General features: G+C 44.8%; 1 protein-coding gene and 1 long non-coding RNA gene across 3 annotated transcripts in view; one reads left to right on the top strand and one right to left on the bottom strand.

The window, feature by feature from the left end:
• On the top strand, window positions 1-2080 carry LOC308573609. The gene is made up of 2 exons (XR_014002138.1): window positions 1-857; window positions 1984-2080. It is a non-coding gene; the product is annotated as an uncharacterized lncRNA (long non-coding RNA).
• A 3295-nt stretch (window positions 2081-5375) lies between these two features.
• Window positions 5376-20313, bottom strand: part of PRTG (protogenin) — an 86289-nt gene continuing 71351 nt past the window's right edge. Inside the window, exons 12-20 of one of the 2 annotated variants that reach the window (XM_081170519.1) lie at window positions 20272-20313; window positions 19705-19891; window positions 18426-18553; window positions 17808-17978; window positions 16765-16950; window positions 15245-15365; window positions 14237-14402; window positions 11728-11829; window positions 5376-10999 (exon numbers count right to left, since the gene is read on the bottom strand). The exon at window positions 20272-20313 is cut by the window's right edge and continues 54 nt beyond it. In XM_081170519.1, coding sequence (XP_081026645.1) covers window positions 10646-10999; window positions 11728-11829; window positions 14237-14402; window positions 15245-15365; window positions 16765-16950; window positions 17808-17978; window positions 18426-18553; window positions 19705-19891; window positions 20272-20313 — 1457 coding nt within the window. In that variant the 3' untranslated portion in view covers window positions 5376-10645. The remainder of the gene's footprint in view (window positions 11000-11727; window positions 11830-14236; window positions 14403-15244; window positions 15366-16764; window positions 16951-17807; window positions 17979-18425; window positions 18554-19704; window positions 19892-20271) is intronic. The other variant, XM_081170520.1, reaches the window with a different exon arrangement.

The raw sequence follows: 20313 nt of genomic DNA, 5'->3' as shown, positions 1-20313 counted from the left end.
ACAAATCTTATGTCCACCCATTCAGGGGTGTGACTTTTGCAAGCTGACATGGGATCTCACCTGTTCCAGAGCTTCATCTGGGTCTATGGCATAGAGAAGGGCATCTGTACATGCCAACAATAGCTGAAATACATATGTATATAAAAAAGCAACCAGGTCCCACCCCAAATTATTCTTTGGGCCATCATACGTCATAAACCCACGTATCCAGGAGGGTATCCTCTACAAGGTGGCATTGGATTCTGCCCAGCCCAGAGCTTTCTGTGGGCACATAGTACAATCAAGCATGTTTATGCATAGCCGAAATACGTTTTGAAAATTAAGTAATGGGGGATGGGCACTGCAAAATGCTTTGGGCCACCTGCAAATCATGCGTCCAGGAGACTGTCCTTTACAAAATGGCGCTGGATCCTGCCTGGCTGACATCTCCCAGTCCAATCAGTTTCAGAATTGATTTTGAAGCTTTTATCCAGGAAGGTATAGAAACTGAGCTCTTGATCCCACCACAACCTGTTCTGGTTTGCTGGGTTACACTTGCTGCCTACAGTCATTTTTTCACTACTGCCTCTAAGATCTTCCTCTGCTTTTCCTTTGCTTTCAACTGCTCCTCTGGGTCCCTGCTTGCTGCAGCTGCTTCAAAAGCCCCTTTCAGGACTCCACTACATTCCTGTTCCTGAAGCCAGGATCCTGGCCCCAGCTGCTCAGACCAGGGCTCCTGCCTACCTGTCCAGCAGTTTCCTACCAAACCCAGGAGCTTCAGTGTGCCTTAGTTCTCCTTCCTCAGAAATGCCTGCTAAGACAGGCAATGTAGATTTTGCTACCTGACCTGTCTTATGGATATCCTTCACCTACAAACGGTAACCTCTACACCTGACTCCCTCTTCCCTGCATCTTTGAGCAGTTGTGCATTGTGTTTTTTGTTTCCTCGGGGGGGGGTGTGCATGACCATGTTTTAGAAGCCTCCCTGCCCAGTTGCGCGTGACTCAGACTTAGTCTGAGCCCAGGGACGAAGAGCATGGTTCCCTCTGATTCAGATCAGCAGGAGGAGACGCACTTGAGGAATCAGAGATGGGGAAAGGCTGTGCAGGAGAGCCTGTTTGGTGAAGCCCCTTGCCTCTGTCTCCAGACCTGATGAGGCAGCAGGAGACCCTTCCCAGACTCTGGAGGATGAAGGAGACTCAGGCGCAGAGGCCGGTCCTGTTGTGACAGAGCATGAGAGCTCAGAGGAGGAGGAGAATAGTCAGGAATGCTATTCTAGGACAGGGATTCTTGAGAGCAGCTGATCCTCTCAACCTCTGCTTAAAAGCTTGGTGGCTAGACGGGGAAACTTGTTGGAACAACCTTGCAGCTCCCAAACTCTTGGTACTCAACGTCAAACCTCCTCTGCACCATATGTGTGAAGCACTATTATGCCACTTGAAGAGTCATAACTTCCTTCAAAGAACGGCAGTTTGTTAGGGGTGCTGAGTGTTGTTGGGAAACCTAAAATTCCCAGAGCTCCTTGGGAAGATGGGCTGTTAAGCCACTCTGAGCATCGTAGCCATGTGAGGGGAATAGGAGTCTCCTGACAACTTTCGGCCTAAATACCATACTATTTCCCCCATGATACTTTGGGGGAAGCCATGGCTAATAGTGCTTTAAATGTATGGTACGGATGTAGCCTGGGACTCTTCAACCTTTGTTCAACTGGGTTTATTATGGCTGCTCCTCTGTCTTGTAACAGCACCTGGACCGGATTGTGCTCCTCCCTAGCCTCCCGAGTTTGTACAATTTGACTGCCATAATAAGAGTTTTCTTCTTTATTTACAAGGAAACACCTTTGTTTGGTCTTAAGAGGGAGCCAGGGAGCCATCCTAAGTAGCGCTGAGCACCTCCTCCATCTCCTGGTGGTTTGGTGTGGGTTGATTTAATCATGATTAGAATTAATGAGCTAACTTCCTCAAACCATATTGTTACTAAGTTATCCCCATATTGCTTTCATAGGTACGCATTGTTGCAGAACTAACCTCGCTGGAGTGTTGGATTTGTATACCTGTATTTTAATTGCCTTTTGTGTGTGCAATAAACACTCCTATTTTAAGACCCGTGCAAGTCAATGGGCAAATCTGCCAAAGCACACTGTTGTTGCTCTCCAAAAGATCCTAATTCACGATGGTCCTAGAACATGTTTGTGAAGCTCCTGTCCCCTGCATTCGAATACAGTGGTACCTTGGTTCTCAAACGCCTTGCTACTCAAATGGCTTGGTTCTCAAACACCAAATACCCAGAAGTGTGCCAGTTTTTGAATGTTTTTCGGAAGCCAAACGTCCGATGCAGCTGTCAGCTATTGTTTCCGGGGCACCTGCAGCAATCAGAAGCTGCGCCATGGTTTTCGAACATTTTGGAAGTCAAATGGACTTCCAGAACAGATTCAGTTTGGGCTTTTGTTTTTGCTATTTATTTTGCATTTTTGTTTTTGAGGCTTTTTTAGTTAATTCGTTTTTGTGACTGTGCGAAACCCAGTTCTGCTACTGATTGTTTGATTCTGTGACTCTGAAAATGGATAAAAGCCCCCCATTCAAACAATGACTATCATCAGTGCAAGTAAGAAAAAAATGTAATTTTAATTTTTATCATCTACAATACTGTCTTGATTATTGCTTTCAATTTATGTATGGATCAATACAGTGGTACCTCGGGTTAAGTAGTTAATTCGTTCTGGTGGTCCGTTCTTAACCTGAAACTGTTCTTAACCTGAAGCACCACTTTAGCTAATGGGGCCTCCCACTGCCGCCACGCCGCTGGAGCACAATTTCTGTTCTCATCCTGAAGCAAAGTTCTTAACCGAGGTAATATTTCTGGGTTAGCGGAGTCTGTAACTTGAAGCGTATGTAACCTGCGGTACCACTGTATACAGAAGCACAAACACAGCCCCATACCCCAAAAGAAAGCACTACAGAAAAATGGCAGTTGCCCTTTGAATTTTAAATCCCCTTAGGAAACAGCAGCCTCTATAGGAAAAACAGTGTACAGTAAGTAGCAGGCCAGGCTCTGCAAAACACTTGTCCACACCTCAGCCATCAAACAGCAGGGGTCAAAGCAGAGACACACACCTTGTGGAAGTTGTTATTATTAAATGTATTTATTAAAGGTATATACTGCCCTTGGCGCTGAGGTCTAAACCACAGAGCCTAGGGCTGGCCGATCAGAAGGTCGGCAGTTCGAATCTCCGCGACGGGGTGAGCTCCCATTGCTCGGTCCCTGCTCCTGCCAACCTAGAAGTTCAAAAGCACGTCAAAGTGCAAGTAGATAAATAGGTACTGCTCTGGCGGGAAGGTAAACGACGTTTCCGTGCGCTGGTCTGGTTCGCCAGAAGCGGCTTAGTCATGCTGGCCACATGACCCAGAAGCTGGACGCCAGCTCCCTCAGCCAATAAAGCAAGATGAGCGTCGCAACCCCAGAGTCGTTCGCAAGTGGACCTAACGGTCAGGGGTCCCTTTACCTTTTAGTGCCCTTAATCCACAGATCACAGGGCGTTGACATAAAAATGCAATATAAAAACACAAAATACATGAGAACAGCAAAAACAAAAAATAAACAGATAATCCACCCCATATAATTAATAATGTTCTTAATTAAGGCCTATAAACTGTCTTTTAAGAATGAAAAACACTGTAAATGTTTGAATAAAATGTTTTTATAGCAAAAGACTAAAGAAGGTTATCCACCCATAAATATAGGACTATGTGAACAGAAACTATTTGCAATAGCAAAGACATATACTAATGTTGAGTCCACTGCTGACCAATTTTGACACCTTCAGCCAACAGCTCCAAGCCATGTACACAGATGGCCAACTGCCTGATCCGGGAGCTAAGGCAGGGGAATCGGTTGGTGGGGAAGTATGCCAGTGAATTTCAGCTGCTGGTACAGGAATTGGCCTGGAATCAGGCAGCTCTAGTGGACCAGTTTCAAGAAGGGCTTTCAGACCCGGTTGTAAACGAACTAGCCCACACAGAGTGCACAGCCGACCTGCAAAACCTGATTCATCTGTGCCTCAGATTGATGACTGTTCTATTAATCTGATTCCTGGGTCTCAAATTCCAGTAGTCTGTATCTACCTTTTGTCGGAACCTGAATGGGCTGTGTTACGCAAGTTCATCACCAAGAACCTGCAGAGATGTTTTATATAACCCTCTTCCTCACCAGCTGCTACTTCTGTACTATTTGTGAAAAAGTTGGGGGAGTTGTGGCTTTGCAATGACAACTGGCAGTTGTCTCGCTATATAGTGAAATTCATGTTAAATTGCTGTTTTTAGAAGTCTGGAATGGATTAATCAGTTTTGCATTACTTTCTATGGGAAAGTGCACCTTGGTTTTGGAACGCTTTGGTTTTGGAACGGACTTCTGGAACGGCTTAAGTTTGAGAACCAAGGTACCACTGTAGTTCTAGCGGTAGAATGCAGACAGGCATGTGTTGGGATGTTCAGAGACGAATTAGCACATCTGTAGTTCTGGCAAGATTTGGTGCAGTGCTGTGTTTTTCCCATTTCTGTCTTAGTGTGGTGACACACCACATAGTGTGTGGTTGTTGGAAAGAGTACTGGATGCTTCATTTTGAGATGTTTTTTCTAGAGATAGGCTGCTAGAAATATACTGCCAGAATTAGCCTTTAGAGAAATACGGTTAGTTTGCCTTGGTGTTCCAAGTGCAAACTGAAGACGACACTTTTGAGACCAGGAAGAAGAGAGAGAAATGTGAGAGCACCCACTTGGGAAAGGTTGGGATGCAAGCAAAAGTAGGAGAAATAAAGTGAGTCATCAAATTGGGCAATTAGAACCCCCATTCTAAAAGAGGTATGCAGTGCGCTGTTGAAAAGGTGAGCAGCGAGTGGGAGGGGACAGCCTTTGAGGGACCTTATAATGTAGCTGAGCAGCAAGGGGTGTGTGTGTGTCTATTTGTGATGGAAAAAAACCAAAACAGGAAGTGTCTCAAGATGAAGGTTGCTGGCTATGGCGAGGCTTCATTGCAAGAGTGCATAATAAACATTTTTAAGTCTCAATACCATTGGCTTATGAAAATGGTCTAAACTTCTGGTAAATAAAAACACTCAGTTCATACCAAATTGTGCAAAATACTCAAAGGGCCTTTGTTGAGAAAGCCAAGAAGTAGGGGGCATAACCATGTGAAAGCGGAGTTCCTCCTTGTATGGATTCTTATGATGGTATGGGGGAACACTGCTGAGAGACTATTTTGTCTTCCCAAGAATGGTCCTGATGTCCTTATTTCAGCTTCCTCCCTCACTTGCTCCATGCAAACCCCCTCCCCAAAGTATTGACCCATCAAAGAAACTGCAAGGACAATTGCTCCTTGAAAGAAAAAAGGAAAACTTTTACTAAAGGAAACTTTTATTTAAACTGTGCAATCCATCAGTATTAGACAGCAGTTTTATAAACATTTTGGCATTTAAATTTCTACTCATTTTTGGCATGACATTTGTGCTAGTATAAGAACAAGCCTGAGGGGTGGGGAAGAGGAAAACACACCAAGGTTTAACATTCACTATAATGCTATTTTTTAAAAAAAGAATTTCGTTTAAAAAAATCCACATTATTAAACAAAACATTAAAAAATACATTGAAAAAGGTACATTCATTATCAAGGCAAACACCAGCTGCCCTCATGCAATGGAATTCACAGAGCTGATCCCCTGAGTCAAATATAAAATTAATATAATTCAGCTTTGTCCTCCATTGCCAGTCAGCTGTTGCTGCCCTTACCAGAAACAGCAGAAGGAGCGCCGGGAGCCAGAACACCCTTCGCAAAAGAAATATAGCTGGACTCCCGCACTTGCAGTTCATTCACATATTTAAAAATACAACAGAAACAAAAAATATTTTTGTTTTTCAAAAGCCTAGGTTTCACGAACAAGCCATTTACCAAAAGCACAAGGTGGGTTTAAGGGATGTGTATGTGCACAAAAGATAGAAGGAAAAACAACAAATTCCTACTGGGTCCAAATCATGCTCAGATCAGATTCAAATTTGTGGATCTGGTTTGAGCAAGATGTTTTATAGTGGGAGTGTGGCTGCGTCTGCTTGGCCATATCTTGGCTTAAAAAGCTATGAATGAGTGTTTGCCCATGAATGCAGCTCCTTTGCTCCTAGCTAGCAAACTTGGAAGTCTTCAATTAACCACTGTTTCCTGTTTTATCCAAACTGGGAAACTATGGTTATCAGCTTTGGAATAAGACAGGATGCTGAACCATGGTTTGAAGCTGTGTTAACATCCTAGTTGGTTCCAAAGCTGGTAACCACAGTTTCCTGGTTCAGAAAAAAAAAGATAAACTAAAGGTCAACCAAAGGCTTCCTGGTTCAGCCACAGCTTGTTCAAAGGGACGGTGTACACAGAGCAAAGGCATATTCATATCCAGCAGCTGTTATTTAATCTCGTGGTAGAATAACTAAAAGGAACAAATTTGTAAAGCTATCACAGGGAAATGCTTTAAATTTTCTAACTTTACCAGAAATAGTGCCAGTGCAGAGGTTGGGTAGATGTGTCTTTAGAAAATTCTTGCACTTGGCCCAGTGGCGGATTCTCACAGTACACCAAATGCACTTGAGACTCGAGAGAGATCAGCATCCCAGACATGAGCCAGGCAGGCTTTTCAAATCACGCCAGTTTCCTTAAAGACCTAAAAGATTGCACACATACACACGCTCCTTACGCCAGCCCTGGCTTTTGGGTTGACATCACACTGAAAATATATAATCTGGACCTATGCTCATCCTCTAATACATATTTGGAAAAATTGGCCACTACACAAGGGAGAGAGTCTTCCCACCTCCAGAACTTGGGGTCTGTGGACAGTCATCACCAAACTAGATAAAATTCTGCCTGCACATTTTGCTCACAAATACCAGAGGTAAGAATAACAAGCGCAAAGCCTGCTCCTTGGACATCATGGCATCAGCATTATTGCCACATGGTCATGAGGCTGCCATTGGGGGCAAGCATCCATGGCTCAGCACACCACTTATGCCGCCTGGGGCCACTCTTTCGGTGTCTTAGCATTGAGACCAATGGGACTACTCCAGAACATGCACTTTCCAGATAGCATCATTTCCACCCAATTCAGATCCCACTGGAATCAAAAATGGTTCTCTGTTGGCTCTTCAGAGGTAAAGGAAATGACAGTTTTACTCAGCTATCCTTTGGACATTTTTAAAGGCCAAGGAAATTCACATTCTAGAAGAAGATAACTTTTGTGATAAAGGAGAGCCCCAAGAAAGAGTCATTCTTGAAAGTTGGCTGGCTTACAACCCCTTCGAGGACTCAGCAGCGGAAGCTGCTCCCATAGCCATCACACCCTGAGATAAAGAAGGGTCTAGAATTATCCTTGGTTTTGCCATATGGTGATTCAAAGGCAAAGCACGTGCTAAGCGCCTCTCTGGATGCAGGCTGGAGGGACACATTATAATATAATGCTAACTCAAAAAAAAAAAAAAAGGCAAAGAGACCTACCTAACACATCATGCCTCTATACTGAGGTAACCTTAAATATCTTTGGTTTTTTTCTTCATTTGCTGCTAAGTAGTACTTGAATAAAAGCTATTTCTTTACTGGCAGATCACCTTGTGGATAAAGCCACTCTCTTTAGTTAACTGGATATCTTTGGAAACTGAGGCAATTAACCGGCTGTCTGACTGACAAGAATTCCAGTAGAAGACACGTGTGAGGTAAAAGTAGTATCTTTACTCAGATGAGCCAAGATTTGCCCACACAAATGCAGGCAGACTTTTAATTTTCACAGAGCTCTTTGTGAGGCCTCACAGAGTCCCGTGTAACTTGAAAGCTATCGCAACCTTATCCCAGTCTAAAATGCTCAGGGCAAGAGAGATGGCGAAGCATCTTCCAGCCTAAGGGCCCAACAATGGCAGCCACCATCTACTACGGTTCCCACAGCCGCACCTGCTCCTCCTGATTATTCCCAGAGCAGCCGTGGAGCTTGATGGGTCTTTGGCATGAAACTGCTGAGGAGGGGGATCTATTGGCGTCACCCAACAGCATCAGGAAGGGGTCAAAAAGTGTCAGTACTTCACAGCAAACAAGTCTTTGGGAGAAGAAAATGGTTACCTTGGCATATCAGCCATTGCTAAGAGGCTCACCAAGGATGCCAGGAGTTTCACGGCATGAACCGTGCCATCTTTTGTCTCCTGGCTTCAAGCAGCGCACTCTCCACTGTGCCCGACACAGCTTTGTCCAATGAGACCAAAAATAAAATCTTTGGTGAGACAAGTTTCTTTTTCTTCAGCAAGTAAATATATATATATATAAAACACATTTAAAAATATTATAATGTATCTAATACTGGACTGTTAAAAGAGCTTAGTTGCTGAAGAAAAGGAAAACAAAATTACACTTGAAAGTCTTTGGAGATTTTATATGCTGAAAAGGTCTTATTTCAATTTTCTTTAAAGGCTGTCTTTTGTAACAATAAAGATAGTTAACATTGTAGAACTAATTTGGACCATAAACTCCTACCGTCCATAGAGGCCCCTTCTCGTTTGGTTCTCTCCTCCTTTTGGTTAGTAACTACTTAGGTAATAAAATGTATGCAAACCTATAGTTTTAACTAGCTCAATTACCATTATTTTTTTTGGAAAATATGCAGCTTTCTTCTCTTTTCTACAGAAAATTCTTTGGTACAAGATTATTATCATCTTTAAAGCCTTTGTGTCAAGAAAATTGTGAAAGGTGAACAGGTCTTGTCTGGTACAGTGCTAGCAAACATACACCTGCATTCTAAAGATCTACAGAGGCCAATTCACCAAAGAAAAATGAAAAAGGGTAGGTGGGGAGAGATTTGTTAGTTCCCCCTCCTCTTCCCCAAACATACCTGCATACTGGCTCCCATCTTAATATGGCACAAGTGGACAATTTTTTGCTGTCCGCAACAGAACCAGGGGTTGCCCTGGGAAGTTAATTGCCAGTATTGCGTTCTTTGGAAAAAGAAATGAATTCTGATTGGGGGAGAGGAGGGGGAGATCTCTATTGACTGGCTCCCAACTTTGGTGAATATAGCCCTCTCTCTCTCTCTCACTTGCTTTCTCATTCACTCTCTCGCATTCTCTCCCAAACTTAAAAACAAAATAATACACAATACCCTGTCAGTTTGCCTCACATTGCTGCAAGACAGCTTAAAAAGTAACAAACTGCGCCCTGAGTACGGGAAAACAATAATACTAGAATAACTTTAAAAGGAGGTAGTATAAAACAGGAGTTGTGTGGGTATGAGGTGGCAGAAACAGGTGCCCCCCTCTTCTGAGAAGCTGTTCAGCTCAGTCTCTGGCTCCTTTGTTCTAAGAGAGGCCTCGGCAGAGCTCAAGCTGGCCTGTGGAAGGACCTAACGCTTTTCATAGGATCACAGAATTGTAGAGTTGGAAGGAATGTGGTCCAATCCCCTGCAATGCAGGGATCACAGCATCTGAATCTGAAGCAAGGAGCCCTGAGCAGGGTTGGGGAGCCCAGGACTGGCCAGAAACAGACCTATGGGAAGAGTTTCTGAGCACTTGAGACCCTTTGCACCCCACAACCTGCAGAGCACATTTAAGGCATCTTTCTGTTCTCTGAAGCAACTTCATGAAGACTAAAAAAGGCATAAGGCAAAACAGTGATTTCATAAGATATCTATAGAGTGAAAGGCACCATTGCTCTGAAGCATGAGGAAACACTCCCTTTTTAGCATTACCTGCCTGATGGGCGCAAGTCAAGGAATAGGGAATGATGGCTGGGCCCGAGCGATTCGCCACAGCATATCCTGACCAAAAAATGCTCGGCTGATGTGATCAGAAGAAGAAGGCACTGTCTGAGGCAGGTTGGGGGAAAGGAGGGAGATGTGACCCTCAAGTCTCAAAAGGAAAGCAGTTCAGTGTTTGGGAGCCCAGGGATTGGCTTTTACTGGCCCCCTCCCAGGGCTGCAGCCCTGAAGGCAAAACAACTCAACAGGCCCTGGCCTCTTGTGAAGCAGTCATAAGAAGTCTGGGCTCCCTCGCTAGGCAACCTTCTAGGGGGGTTGGCAGAAAAGGCTGTAGTCAGATTCCAGTCTGGCCCTGGTCCTCTGCTCCTGCCCCATGGAGAGGCTTCCCCCGCCTTTTCCTCAAAGCCAGAGCTTCAGCTGAACATCCCTGCTCACCTGCCGACACAACTCCTTTGGATCACACACACACATTCACACCCTACACATAAAATGGAGGGAAAATACATGGGACTACTAGGAAGTTATCGTCAGTTATGTAGCCGAGACCAACTCTCAACACAAAAAAACATGAGGTAATGCCACCCGGCAAACTGAGGTAGATATTCAAGCAAAGGGATCACCTTTGCTCCAGTGATAGATATATAGATATATAGATATATAAAAACTTCTCTTCTTCGCTCTACTCAGAAATCCGTACTTTCCTTTCACATTGTTGAGCACTGAACATTCAAAAAGCGTGAGTTTTAACACATTTCTTTAAAAAACAAAAATGGTCGACAGAACTGCGGGATCGCCTGTTGGCCACTCAGGGTTCCCACTTAAAGCTTTGGCTCTTTGTTCATTGTCCTTTGAACAGACACACACAGACATACAGACAGACACACACACGCCGCACTGGTGGCAGGCTCAGTTTTGTCCTGCAGGCGGCAGCTGGAGAAGTGTCGGCGGACTTTGGTCGGGAGGCTCTTCGGAGGCACTCGGGAGCGGACACACGGGGGCACCGCCTGCAAAGGAATCGGGGGTCACTGGAGTAGCACTGACGCCCGCAGAGAGGTGAAGTTCTTCGTTGGACTCATGAGAGAACCTTCCAGAATCACCGGTTTCGTGGCTTTCTTCACTGTTTGCTGAATGCTCTGTGTCAGCAACGATGCTGTACGCAGCCTGGTAGTTCGGCTTTTGCTCTGGGGAGGCATCTTTGCCAATGAGGACGGCAGTGCCTGACTGATACAAACACACTGCTTTTGTAAAACATCTCTGGGTCTGGAAGAAACACAGGGAGGAAAAACATTACACAAAAATAAACGTTCCTCTAAGGCAGAAGAGACCAAAATAGAATACAGGCAACACCCAAAAGCTCTGCTGGTAAAAGGTGAATACTGAGATCTAGCGTAGGAAACACATGCCCAATTTTGGCCTTCTGGGGGTCCAAACTGGCTCACGAGGCCATTTCTCTCCCAAACCATGCCTATCTTTTGAAGTCAGTTGGAAATACCTTCCTGCTTCACTACCTCATAGTAGAGCAAGCTGGAGACTGGAATAAACTGCAAAGAACAACATCTTTTCTGACTACGGCTGGTCCTACCATGAGGTTGTCACCTCAGGTGGCAGATGCTGGAGAATGGGGATTGGCTGCAAGGTGTGGGAAAATACAGCCCCATGTGCCACACAGCCTCCCCGGACCTCAGGTGTGGTGCAAATACAGTATGCCGTGTTGAGGTAAGATCCAACTGCCAATCAAGTCTGATTCGGCACACAGGATGGGGAGAGCTGCCATGAGGCGCTTTGCATCAAGCAGCAAATTATCTTGAGCCAACCCTGTCTCCAGCCAAAGGAAAGAGAGGCTCTTGAGCTATATGGGATTTGAGGATTGCCCTTGTGATTAGTTCACTTCACAAAATGCTCCAACACAAGATATCAAGGCAGAAATTCAGAGCCACTCTCAGGCCTGAAGAGGCCAGGAGGCAGAATACACTCAGTCATTCTCTTACCTCTTCTGACTTCCCTCTCTTAGAGTCTTGAAAGAAGAGCCATTTCCTGGAACTCTTCTTTGCAATTGGCCCATAGCTGTTTATAATTAGATTGGTACCACCCTAAGAGATAGGGGAGGAAACCTTACGTTACTCAATGGAAAAAGGATTTGGCTGAAATTAAAACAAGGCCCTCAGAACTCAACTCTAAAACTTTACAAAAAATATTAACTCCAGCAATTTCTGCTCTCTCTTGGAAGCAGATTGGCTTAAACTGCAATACTATGCACACTTACCTAGGTGTAAGCCCAACTGAACACAGTGGGACTTACTCCTGAGTAAACATGCATAGGACTGTGTTTGAAACCTTGCAAATTCTTGCATTCAATCCCTTCCCCCCAAACACCCACAAAAGTCTGCTTGATTTCCGTTGAGAGGACATTTAGTCTACAGCAAAGTCAAAAGTAAAGAGCACTTGTGAGAAGGGCAACTTTTGTGGGGCTGTAATTTTAGACCACATGTTTCTAAGGAAAGCGGCTATTTTAATGAGGTGGATGCAGACTGGAAGCAGAAACAGTGAGCTTGGTGCTCTTGAAGGTAGCCTTGACATGCTGCTGCTGTTCCCCAAAAGCCACTGGAGAAGGAAGAGCAGAAGTCTTCTGACAGCCACTGGCTTCTCTGGAAGAACTCACCTTCTGAATAAGTTGGAGAATGTTACAGATAGGGCAGGGGGGAGCCCTAGAAAAACATCAGTACCATCTCTGTCTAGTATCAAATGCTCTTGGTGGGTTCAAGCATGATAGGCTTTCTACAAAATGTAACATGGATTATCCTAGACCAGTGGCGCATGAACGTTTTCCCTCACAGACCACTTGAAAATTATGGACGGTCTTTGCGGACCACCCAATTATTTTTCTGCCTGTTGTAGCAGTTGCAATGTGCTGGATTAAGTGGTTTTTAATAGTGACTTTATTGCTTTTTTATTTCTTATATTGTATTTTATTGTATTACAATTTCAGTTCCATAAAATTCAAATTGTAATACAATATAAGAAATAAAAGCGGCAACAAAAATACAAATAAAATCACCATGACTATTTAATGTGGATGCGCCACAGATCACCCAAATGAAGCTCCAAACCACTGTTGGCGCATGGGCCACAAGTTGGAAACCCCTCCCCTAGACACATTTCCATGTGGCTTCAGGCCTGGTTTTGGGGATTTGAGCTGCTTTGGGGAAATCTTTACCTGGGAGCTGAAGAGAATGAGCTTTTCTGTAGAGTTTCAGTACCATTGACTCTGGTATGTTTCTGGATCCCTTGACTTGGGAGGCCCTGGTTTCTGGTGTTCCTGTCCTTTCTTAGGGATCATTTTTTGAAAGTGGTGAGGGAGGGGGCCTTCTGTCCAGTGCCTTACGCATCTGCTGTCAGCAACAAGCAGGTGACACATAGCTCTGTTTCTCTTTTTCATCAGATATGCCCTGAACTTGGAGGTCTGGCGCAAGACTTTTTGTTGCTTGCAAATGGCATCCCTACCAATAGTGAATAGCAGCAAAAGCTGGACAAGTCACTTTGACACCTGAGGGGTGGGAGAATCCCACAGACACTTCTCCCACTCCATGGCATGATCATTGGTCCTCCTAGCTAGGGATGATGGGAGTTGCAGTCGAACAGTAGCTGGGGACCCAAATTTGAGAAACACTATATTAAATGCATCTAAGTTGGGTGTGCCAGCTTATCTTTGAAGCCCTAAAAAGCTTGGCTCTAGGGCATGGGTAGGCAAACTAAGGCCCGGGGGCCGAATCCGGCCCAATCGCCTTCTCAATCCGGCCTGCGGTCCAGGAATCAGAGTGTTTTTACATGAGTAGAATGTGTCCTTTTATTTAAAATGCATCTCTGGGTTATTTGTTGGGCCTGCCTGGTGTTTTTTACATGAGTAGAATGTGTGCTTTTATTTAAAATGCATCTCTGGGTTATTTGTGGAGCATTGGAATTTGTTCATCCCCCCCCCAAAAAAAAATATAGTCCAGCCCCCCCCCCCAAGGTCTGAGGGACAGTGGACTGGCCCCCTGAGGCTCCTGTCCTCCTATATCAGCCTGACCACACCCAAAGAGAGCCTTTTCTGTATCTCTGTGACTGAGACACAATCAGTTGGGATAAGGAGTGAGGCTTTTTTATTTTTATGTTGTAAACTTCCCTATGCTCTTTGGATGAAGGGTGCTATAAAACTTCAATAAATAATAATTTTTCGGTGACTAGTTAACTTTCCTGTTCCAGACAGCACTGGTCTCCCTGGGCAGACTATTTTCATGTGACCCTCATTTTTAAAATGTTTTTATCCATCAAGCCTGCTTCCATTTTTGTGCTGCTTCATTCCTTTTATGAGACTGTTTTGCTTCTAATTATTGTAAGCTGTCCTGTGCGGTGCAAATCCCTTGGCAGGCTGGGCTGTGTGTGGAAGTTTTCTGAATAAACAAGCAAAAGCAAAGAAAGTTAAGGCAGCAGGAGCACAGAAAAGACAGGCCGTTGTACCTTGGCATCCAGGAAGCTGCTTCCCGCCATCATTGGCTGTAGAGATTCCTCATTCTCAGCAAGGTCTTCTATGCTCTTGCCCACCTCATTGGCACCCATGGAAGAGATGCTGCTGTGAGAGTGCTGGTGGGACGCTTGATGGATGCTTTTGGGGGCTGACGTTTTCCTGTTCAATGTGGAGCAAGAAGGAAAGTGAGACTTAAGACAAGCAGGCTAGGCTGAGGCAAATTCCTTTCGATCTTGCGCGCCTACATCCTGTTAGATCAGGAGAGAGGATTCTTTGGCCCTCCAGATGTTGCTGGATGATGGGAGTCGGAGGCCAATAACATCTGCAGAGCCAAAGATTTCCCAGCCCTGTTAAAAGCAACCAACTGCAGTGATTTATGAATGGAACCAAACTCTCTGGGATTCATCTGGCACTGGACTTTAGATTGCAGGTGTCTGGGTGTGTTCATGTGCTTCAATATTCACAAAGCTCCCCAGTAAATACAATACAAAACCAAACCACAACACTCCCTACAAGGTTTTACCCTTGCCTTCTTCCACCCTAAACTACAGTATTTGTTTTTCAGCATTTGAACAGGTGATCCTCACTCCATCCCCAACCACAGCCTGAAATGGGCCAGCCTGCCAAAAGCTGCCATACGTGACTCTTCAGATTGTGTATATTCTGGCTCCAGATCCCAGGAGTTTTAAGACCTGGGGTATGTAAGCAAAACAGTTTTGTACTGCAAATCCAGACACGTCTCAGGTAAGCTTCTCTAAGCAGAAGAGCTCGCATGTCCACAGCATGCAAGCAAGTGTACTGTCTCAAGGGTCATGGGCTTCAGACTTCCCCTCCCACAGATTCCACTCAGGGCCTGACCCTGGGAGCCCACTGCTGTCACAATACTGAATTGCTACAAGTGAGACGTGTCCAAGGTCCCCCCAACCTCACCGGACCCTCATTTCTGTGGGTGCTTCAATGGTAGCACTTTGGAAGTACCTAGCTGCCCCCTCCAAGCTTACCTGGCTTTGCTGCGATAGATCAAGATGAGGATGCAGATCAAGATGCACGTCAGGGCAATGCAGACACCTGCAATGATGCCTGTCATCGACTTCTGGTCCAGCTGGTAATAGCCGGAATTAGCTGCAAGGAAGAAAGCAACACCCAGGTCTATCATTTGCGTGCCCTTTTTGCAGCACAATTTCTGGGCACCCCTTGCAATTGAAAACACAAGAAGCATTAGCTGTGGACATCGGGGAATCCTGAGGGAACTAAATGGGCCAGGCTGTAACAGGCTGCTTTCCATACAAAGGTGCCCAGTTCCCAGGCAAGATGAGGCCCGGGGGCCACATGCAGCACTCTCTATCTGGCCCTTGGAACCCTCCCTGGGCTCCTCCCCTCACTGACCTTGAGAAAGGCATACACACTCCCCACAGCCATCACTGAGAAATTACTGCTCTCAACTGCCTTCTAATAAGGGTCACTTTACAAACATCAGCAGGAGCAACCCACCTCCCTACTTTTTCTTTGTGTATAATCATGCAATACTGTTCTGATGTTTTAATCTGTGTTTTAGCTTTTATATATCATATGTTTTATTCTTATGGTACACTGGGGGCATAAATCAAATAATAAAGAAATGAATTTTTAAAAATGTCATTTTAGACTGTAAGCCCAACTGCAGGGAGTGTTTTAACACAGATTTTTGTCAGCCACTCTGAGAGCCACAAACAAAGAGAGGAACCAGGCGCCTCCAAGGTGCCATGTTTGGTTGCGCAAACTGTGGGTCTCCAAGGATTTCTTACTGAAGTCAGTGGGGTAGGGGAATTCCCCAGGAGCTACTCTTTGTCCCTGCAGGTTTGACGTTTGCAGAAGCCTTGATTTAAATTAGCTTCATAGCTGCTCTTTCCAGCTAAGGCTCCCTTCAAGTGTGATTTTACTTAGGAAAGTATTTGAGGTGTGTGGAGGAGAGGGTGGGTAGACTGTGTGTCTGTCCTTTTTTGCCACTCAACTGTAGATTCACAATATGAGGCAATCTTAACACATAACAATCTACACACATTTCCCTCCCACCCCCAGTGTAACATTATAGTGACTCTTGAAACAGGCAGCCTGTTTCACATCATGCAGAAGAATCACGTATAAGTAAAATAAATAAATAAATCACATGTGCAGGTGGGGATGGAGAAGAACAGACCCTGTGACTAGTCCTTCCCTCATTGTTGTGGCAAAGACCTTTTCTGTTTTCCCAGGCTTTTGGCAACCACGTTTAGGTTACCAAAAAGAGACCAGAGCTGAGGTATTGTTTTCATTGCTGTGGTTTTAAATTGTATTTTAGGATTCATATTTACACTGCTTTGAGAGCTACTGTAAACCATTCTGAGAAAACTTCATGACAGAATGTAATCTTAAAAATGTATTATAACAGCAACAAACAATAGTAAAGAATGTGTGAAGAGACCGTAAATGTGAATCATAATAACATAAAGACCTGGTGTTCTAAGACCTGACTAGGTGATTGTCACAAATTCTTTGCACTCACCTGTGTCAGCATCTGCTGAATCCAAGCGTTTGGGTCTTTGGTTTGATTCCGAGGCTTCCTTTGGTAGGACAGCAAGTTCCACCACGTTGGAGAAAGGCCCTTCCCCCACTTCATTGGATGCAGCTATTTTAATGAGGTAGATGTTTCCTGCCATCAGGTTCTCCAGCAAAGCCATTGTTATAGTTCCTATAGGGGAGGGAGATGAAACAAGGCAGGAAGATTGAATGGCTGACCATATCATGTTCCCTGAGAGCCGGACAGACCCATCTGACTTTATCTGGACCCTGGTGCCCTTCAGCTGCTGCTGGAGTATATCCCCAGGAACCCTGGCTGCACTGGCTGGGACCAGTGGAAGTTTTGAGTCCAACATCAGCTGGAGAGCTGATCCAGAAAAGCTAAGTAGTAGGGTAGACCAGAATAGAGATGATGGCCTCAACCTGCTTATCAGTATAAGAATTCCTCACTTTCTACACAAACATGCTGTTGAGTTGGACTCGGTCATTTATAATCTGAATCTAGAAAAAGGATGGTCAACCTGTAGTCCTCTAAATGTTTAATCTCATAAATGTTTAATCTCTTTCTTTAAAAGAATTTCTAAACCAATTAATAGTCCAAAAGTCTCTTAATAGTTCTTCTTCAAGAAGAAGAACCTTCTCAGCCCCACCTCCTTTCTCCTCCTCTACCACAAACCAGGCAGGCAGAAGAAAAATCTAGCTGAGCAACCAGCCCTTGTTCCAGGAACATCCTCTATGTTTCCATCAGAGTTGTGGGTGCTAGGTTTAAATATTGTTGCCTAGCTGAAGCACACAAGGGAGGCTGGCTTGCTCCCTTTTCTCTCTCCCTTCTGATATCTGAGTGGAGGAAGCAACTTTTGCAACAAAGTTCAAGGTGAAACTCTGGATTCTATCAGACAGTCTATCACCCAGGAGGCGAGCCCTGCTTAATAGGGCTGGCAGCATTTAGCAGAAACAGCAAGTTTAGATTTACCCGGATAAAGCTGGGAACAAGCTCTCCACAGCCACCTGCCACAGTCACTCACTCACCTTCCCGGTGCAGGACTTGCCACTCGCCAGCGATCCAAGCTTTCCTTGACGCATAGAGGATTGTGTAGCGTGAAATGACAGTGCCAAGCCCACCAGGAGGCTTCCAGGAAACCAAGGCTGTGTCTTCCTCTATCAGAGTTGCCTTCACTCCCAGCGGAGGACCAGCTGGTGCTGGGGGGAAAGCCACACAGAATTACTGGGAGGCAAACAAATCAGCAAGCCCTTGCCTTGAAACTCCCCCTGTCCAAACACACTGGAAGGTCCCCAAAATTGCTTGCAATGTAACTAAACTTCTAGATGCCAACTGAAGAATCCTCTCCCATGGACACAAATGTGCCCTCAGCTTAAATTGTCATTTTTGTTTCCCCCTTTGATGTCCAGAGCCACCACCCTGAAATTCATTGCTTGGGAACAAGATACCCAAAGGGTTTGTAACACCTGGCATCCACGCACATCCAAACATGCCATGGCAGGTGATCAACATTGGCAAAATGTACACAAAGACATCCTTTGTATGGGGATCTTGCCCACTGCCCAGCTGGTCAAAGGGAACTGGGGCTGCTGGGTAGTAACCCAGTGCATGATGACATGAGCATTTCTTTACAATGTCACCCTCACCTTCTGGAAGCGTTGTGTGGTAGACCACAGGACTCCAAGGGCTTGAGAGCTGATCCACATGTAGCCGAACCGCAAACTCATACTTAGTACTTGGCTCCAGTCCCTGAACCATCATATGAGTTTCTGAGCTGTAAACATAGAAACATGAGAAAGCAAAATTTAATACCAGGAGTGGCTGATCCGTTTTCCACCAAAGTGACCTGACCCTGCTCCCTTCTGCAAAACCCAGAAAATGTGAAACTTAAAGAGGTATTCTAATGTTTCTACAGGATGGCTGAAATATAACACTTGAGAAGGAGGACTCCATCTTCTGGCCCATCAAGAAAGCAACACCTGCCCTGGATTGCAGAACCTGAACACTTACAAGCAAGGAAGTCATAAATTTCCAGCTCACTCTCATTACTGCCCCAACATGAACAATGACATGTCTGGTCTACGTGGCCTCTCCAGGAAATGTGCAATGACTGGCCATATATCACATGGCCTTGAAGAGGTTGGCATTCGCTAATTGAGAACAAACGTAACAGGCAGGTCTCTAAGTTCACTAGGCATTGCCAAGTGGGTAGATCATGGCATCATCAATGTTCTCATATGTGGTGTTTGTAAGCGATGGAGTCAGAGGCAGGATTTGGGTGTCAGACTTTGGAAATTGAACTGAAATTAATCTAGAAAACCTTCAAAGGTTTTTTTAGCATTCCCTTTGATTAAATATACTATAATTTAATTTACTGATACATTCCACAGCCTGTTGTATGAAAACCACTACTCCCCCGCCCCAAAAAAACACATATTAAACCTCCACCAATACACATGATAAGCAAGACAAAATTTTATATTGTGTTGTTTACAAAACCTTTCTGAAAATGAGAAATTCATGTCAGAATGAGCTTATACCCTTAACGCTTGGGGTCTCCATAACCGTTAACTGAAACTAACTCCAGGTTATATTTTCCTGAGCTTGAAGCTTTTACAGCAAGAGAGGCCACTTTCCAAATCACACATTGACTAAAGAGAGCCTGGTTGCTGGATCAGGCCCAAAGCCTTATGGTATCACCCAAGGATTGTGGCTGATGAAGAGGAGGAAGAGCAGCCCAATTTAACCAAGTTGAGACAAACTGAATACAAACAGGCCCCAAAATGAACTTGCCCTGGAGCAGATCTGGCTGCTTGACTCTGGCTTTGCAATCCTAGATGCTCCATAAAAACACCAATTAAAAGAACCACAAACTATCTGAAGGGAATGGGGGCAAGTATAATTATCAGAACGGATGATACGCACGTCTGGAGGTAGAGGACCAGAGAGGCATTCTGTAGCCCTACAGGGTTGCAGCGGAGAGTGTAGTTAATGATTTGTGCAGAGGTGAATGCAGGTCGTCCCCAGTGCAGGTAGATGGAAGAAGAGGTGTTTGATTTGGCATAAAGGTGGTGAGGTGGTGGTGGAGGCAGGACCATTCGGTCACGGACAGCTGTGGAGAAGAGGAAAAGAGGCCACAAGGAACATGAATCGCAAACGGCTAGGAATGACAGGGAGAGTTTGAAAACGAGACAAATATCCCATCTTGTGCAAGGACTCATAGCAGTCAGTGTGAGGGCTTAAGACCTCCAGCCACTAAAGAGTCTTAATAAATCAAACAAGTTATAATCACTCCAAAACTTATGGCAACAAGCTCTCAGTTCATTGGAACGTATACCACGGACACATTTTTAAAAAGCCCTTTCCATAGACTTCACAATATCGACCTAATACCAAAAGCAGTTAGAGGGATTGCAGAAAACGAACAGCAATCACTATAACCATAAAAGAGAACCACAGCTGGTGATTTCCATAAAACAATTCAACACTTACAGACACATCCAGGAGTGCTGACCGTCTGATCTGCCTGGTAGC

The sequence above is a fragment of the Podarcis bocagei genome (genome assembly GCF_964188305.1).
Source record: "Podarcis bocagei genome assembly, chromosome: 14".
Lineage (NCBI taxonomy): Eukaryota > Metazoa > Chordata > Lepidosauria > Squamata > Lacertidae > Podarcis > Podarcis bocagei.
The sequence above is the reverse complement of the archived record's forward strand: the minus strand, read 5'-3'. Positions and strand labels throughout refer to the sequence as shown.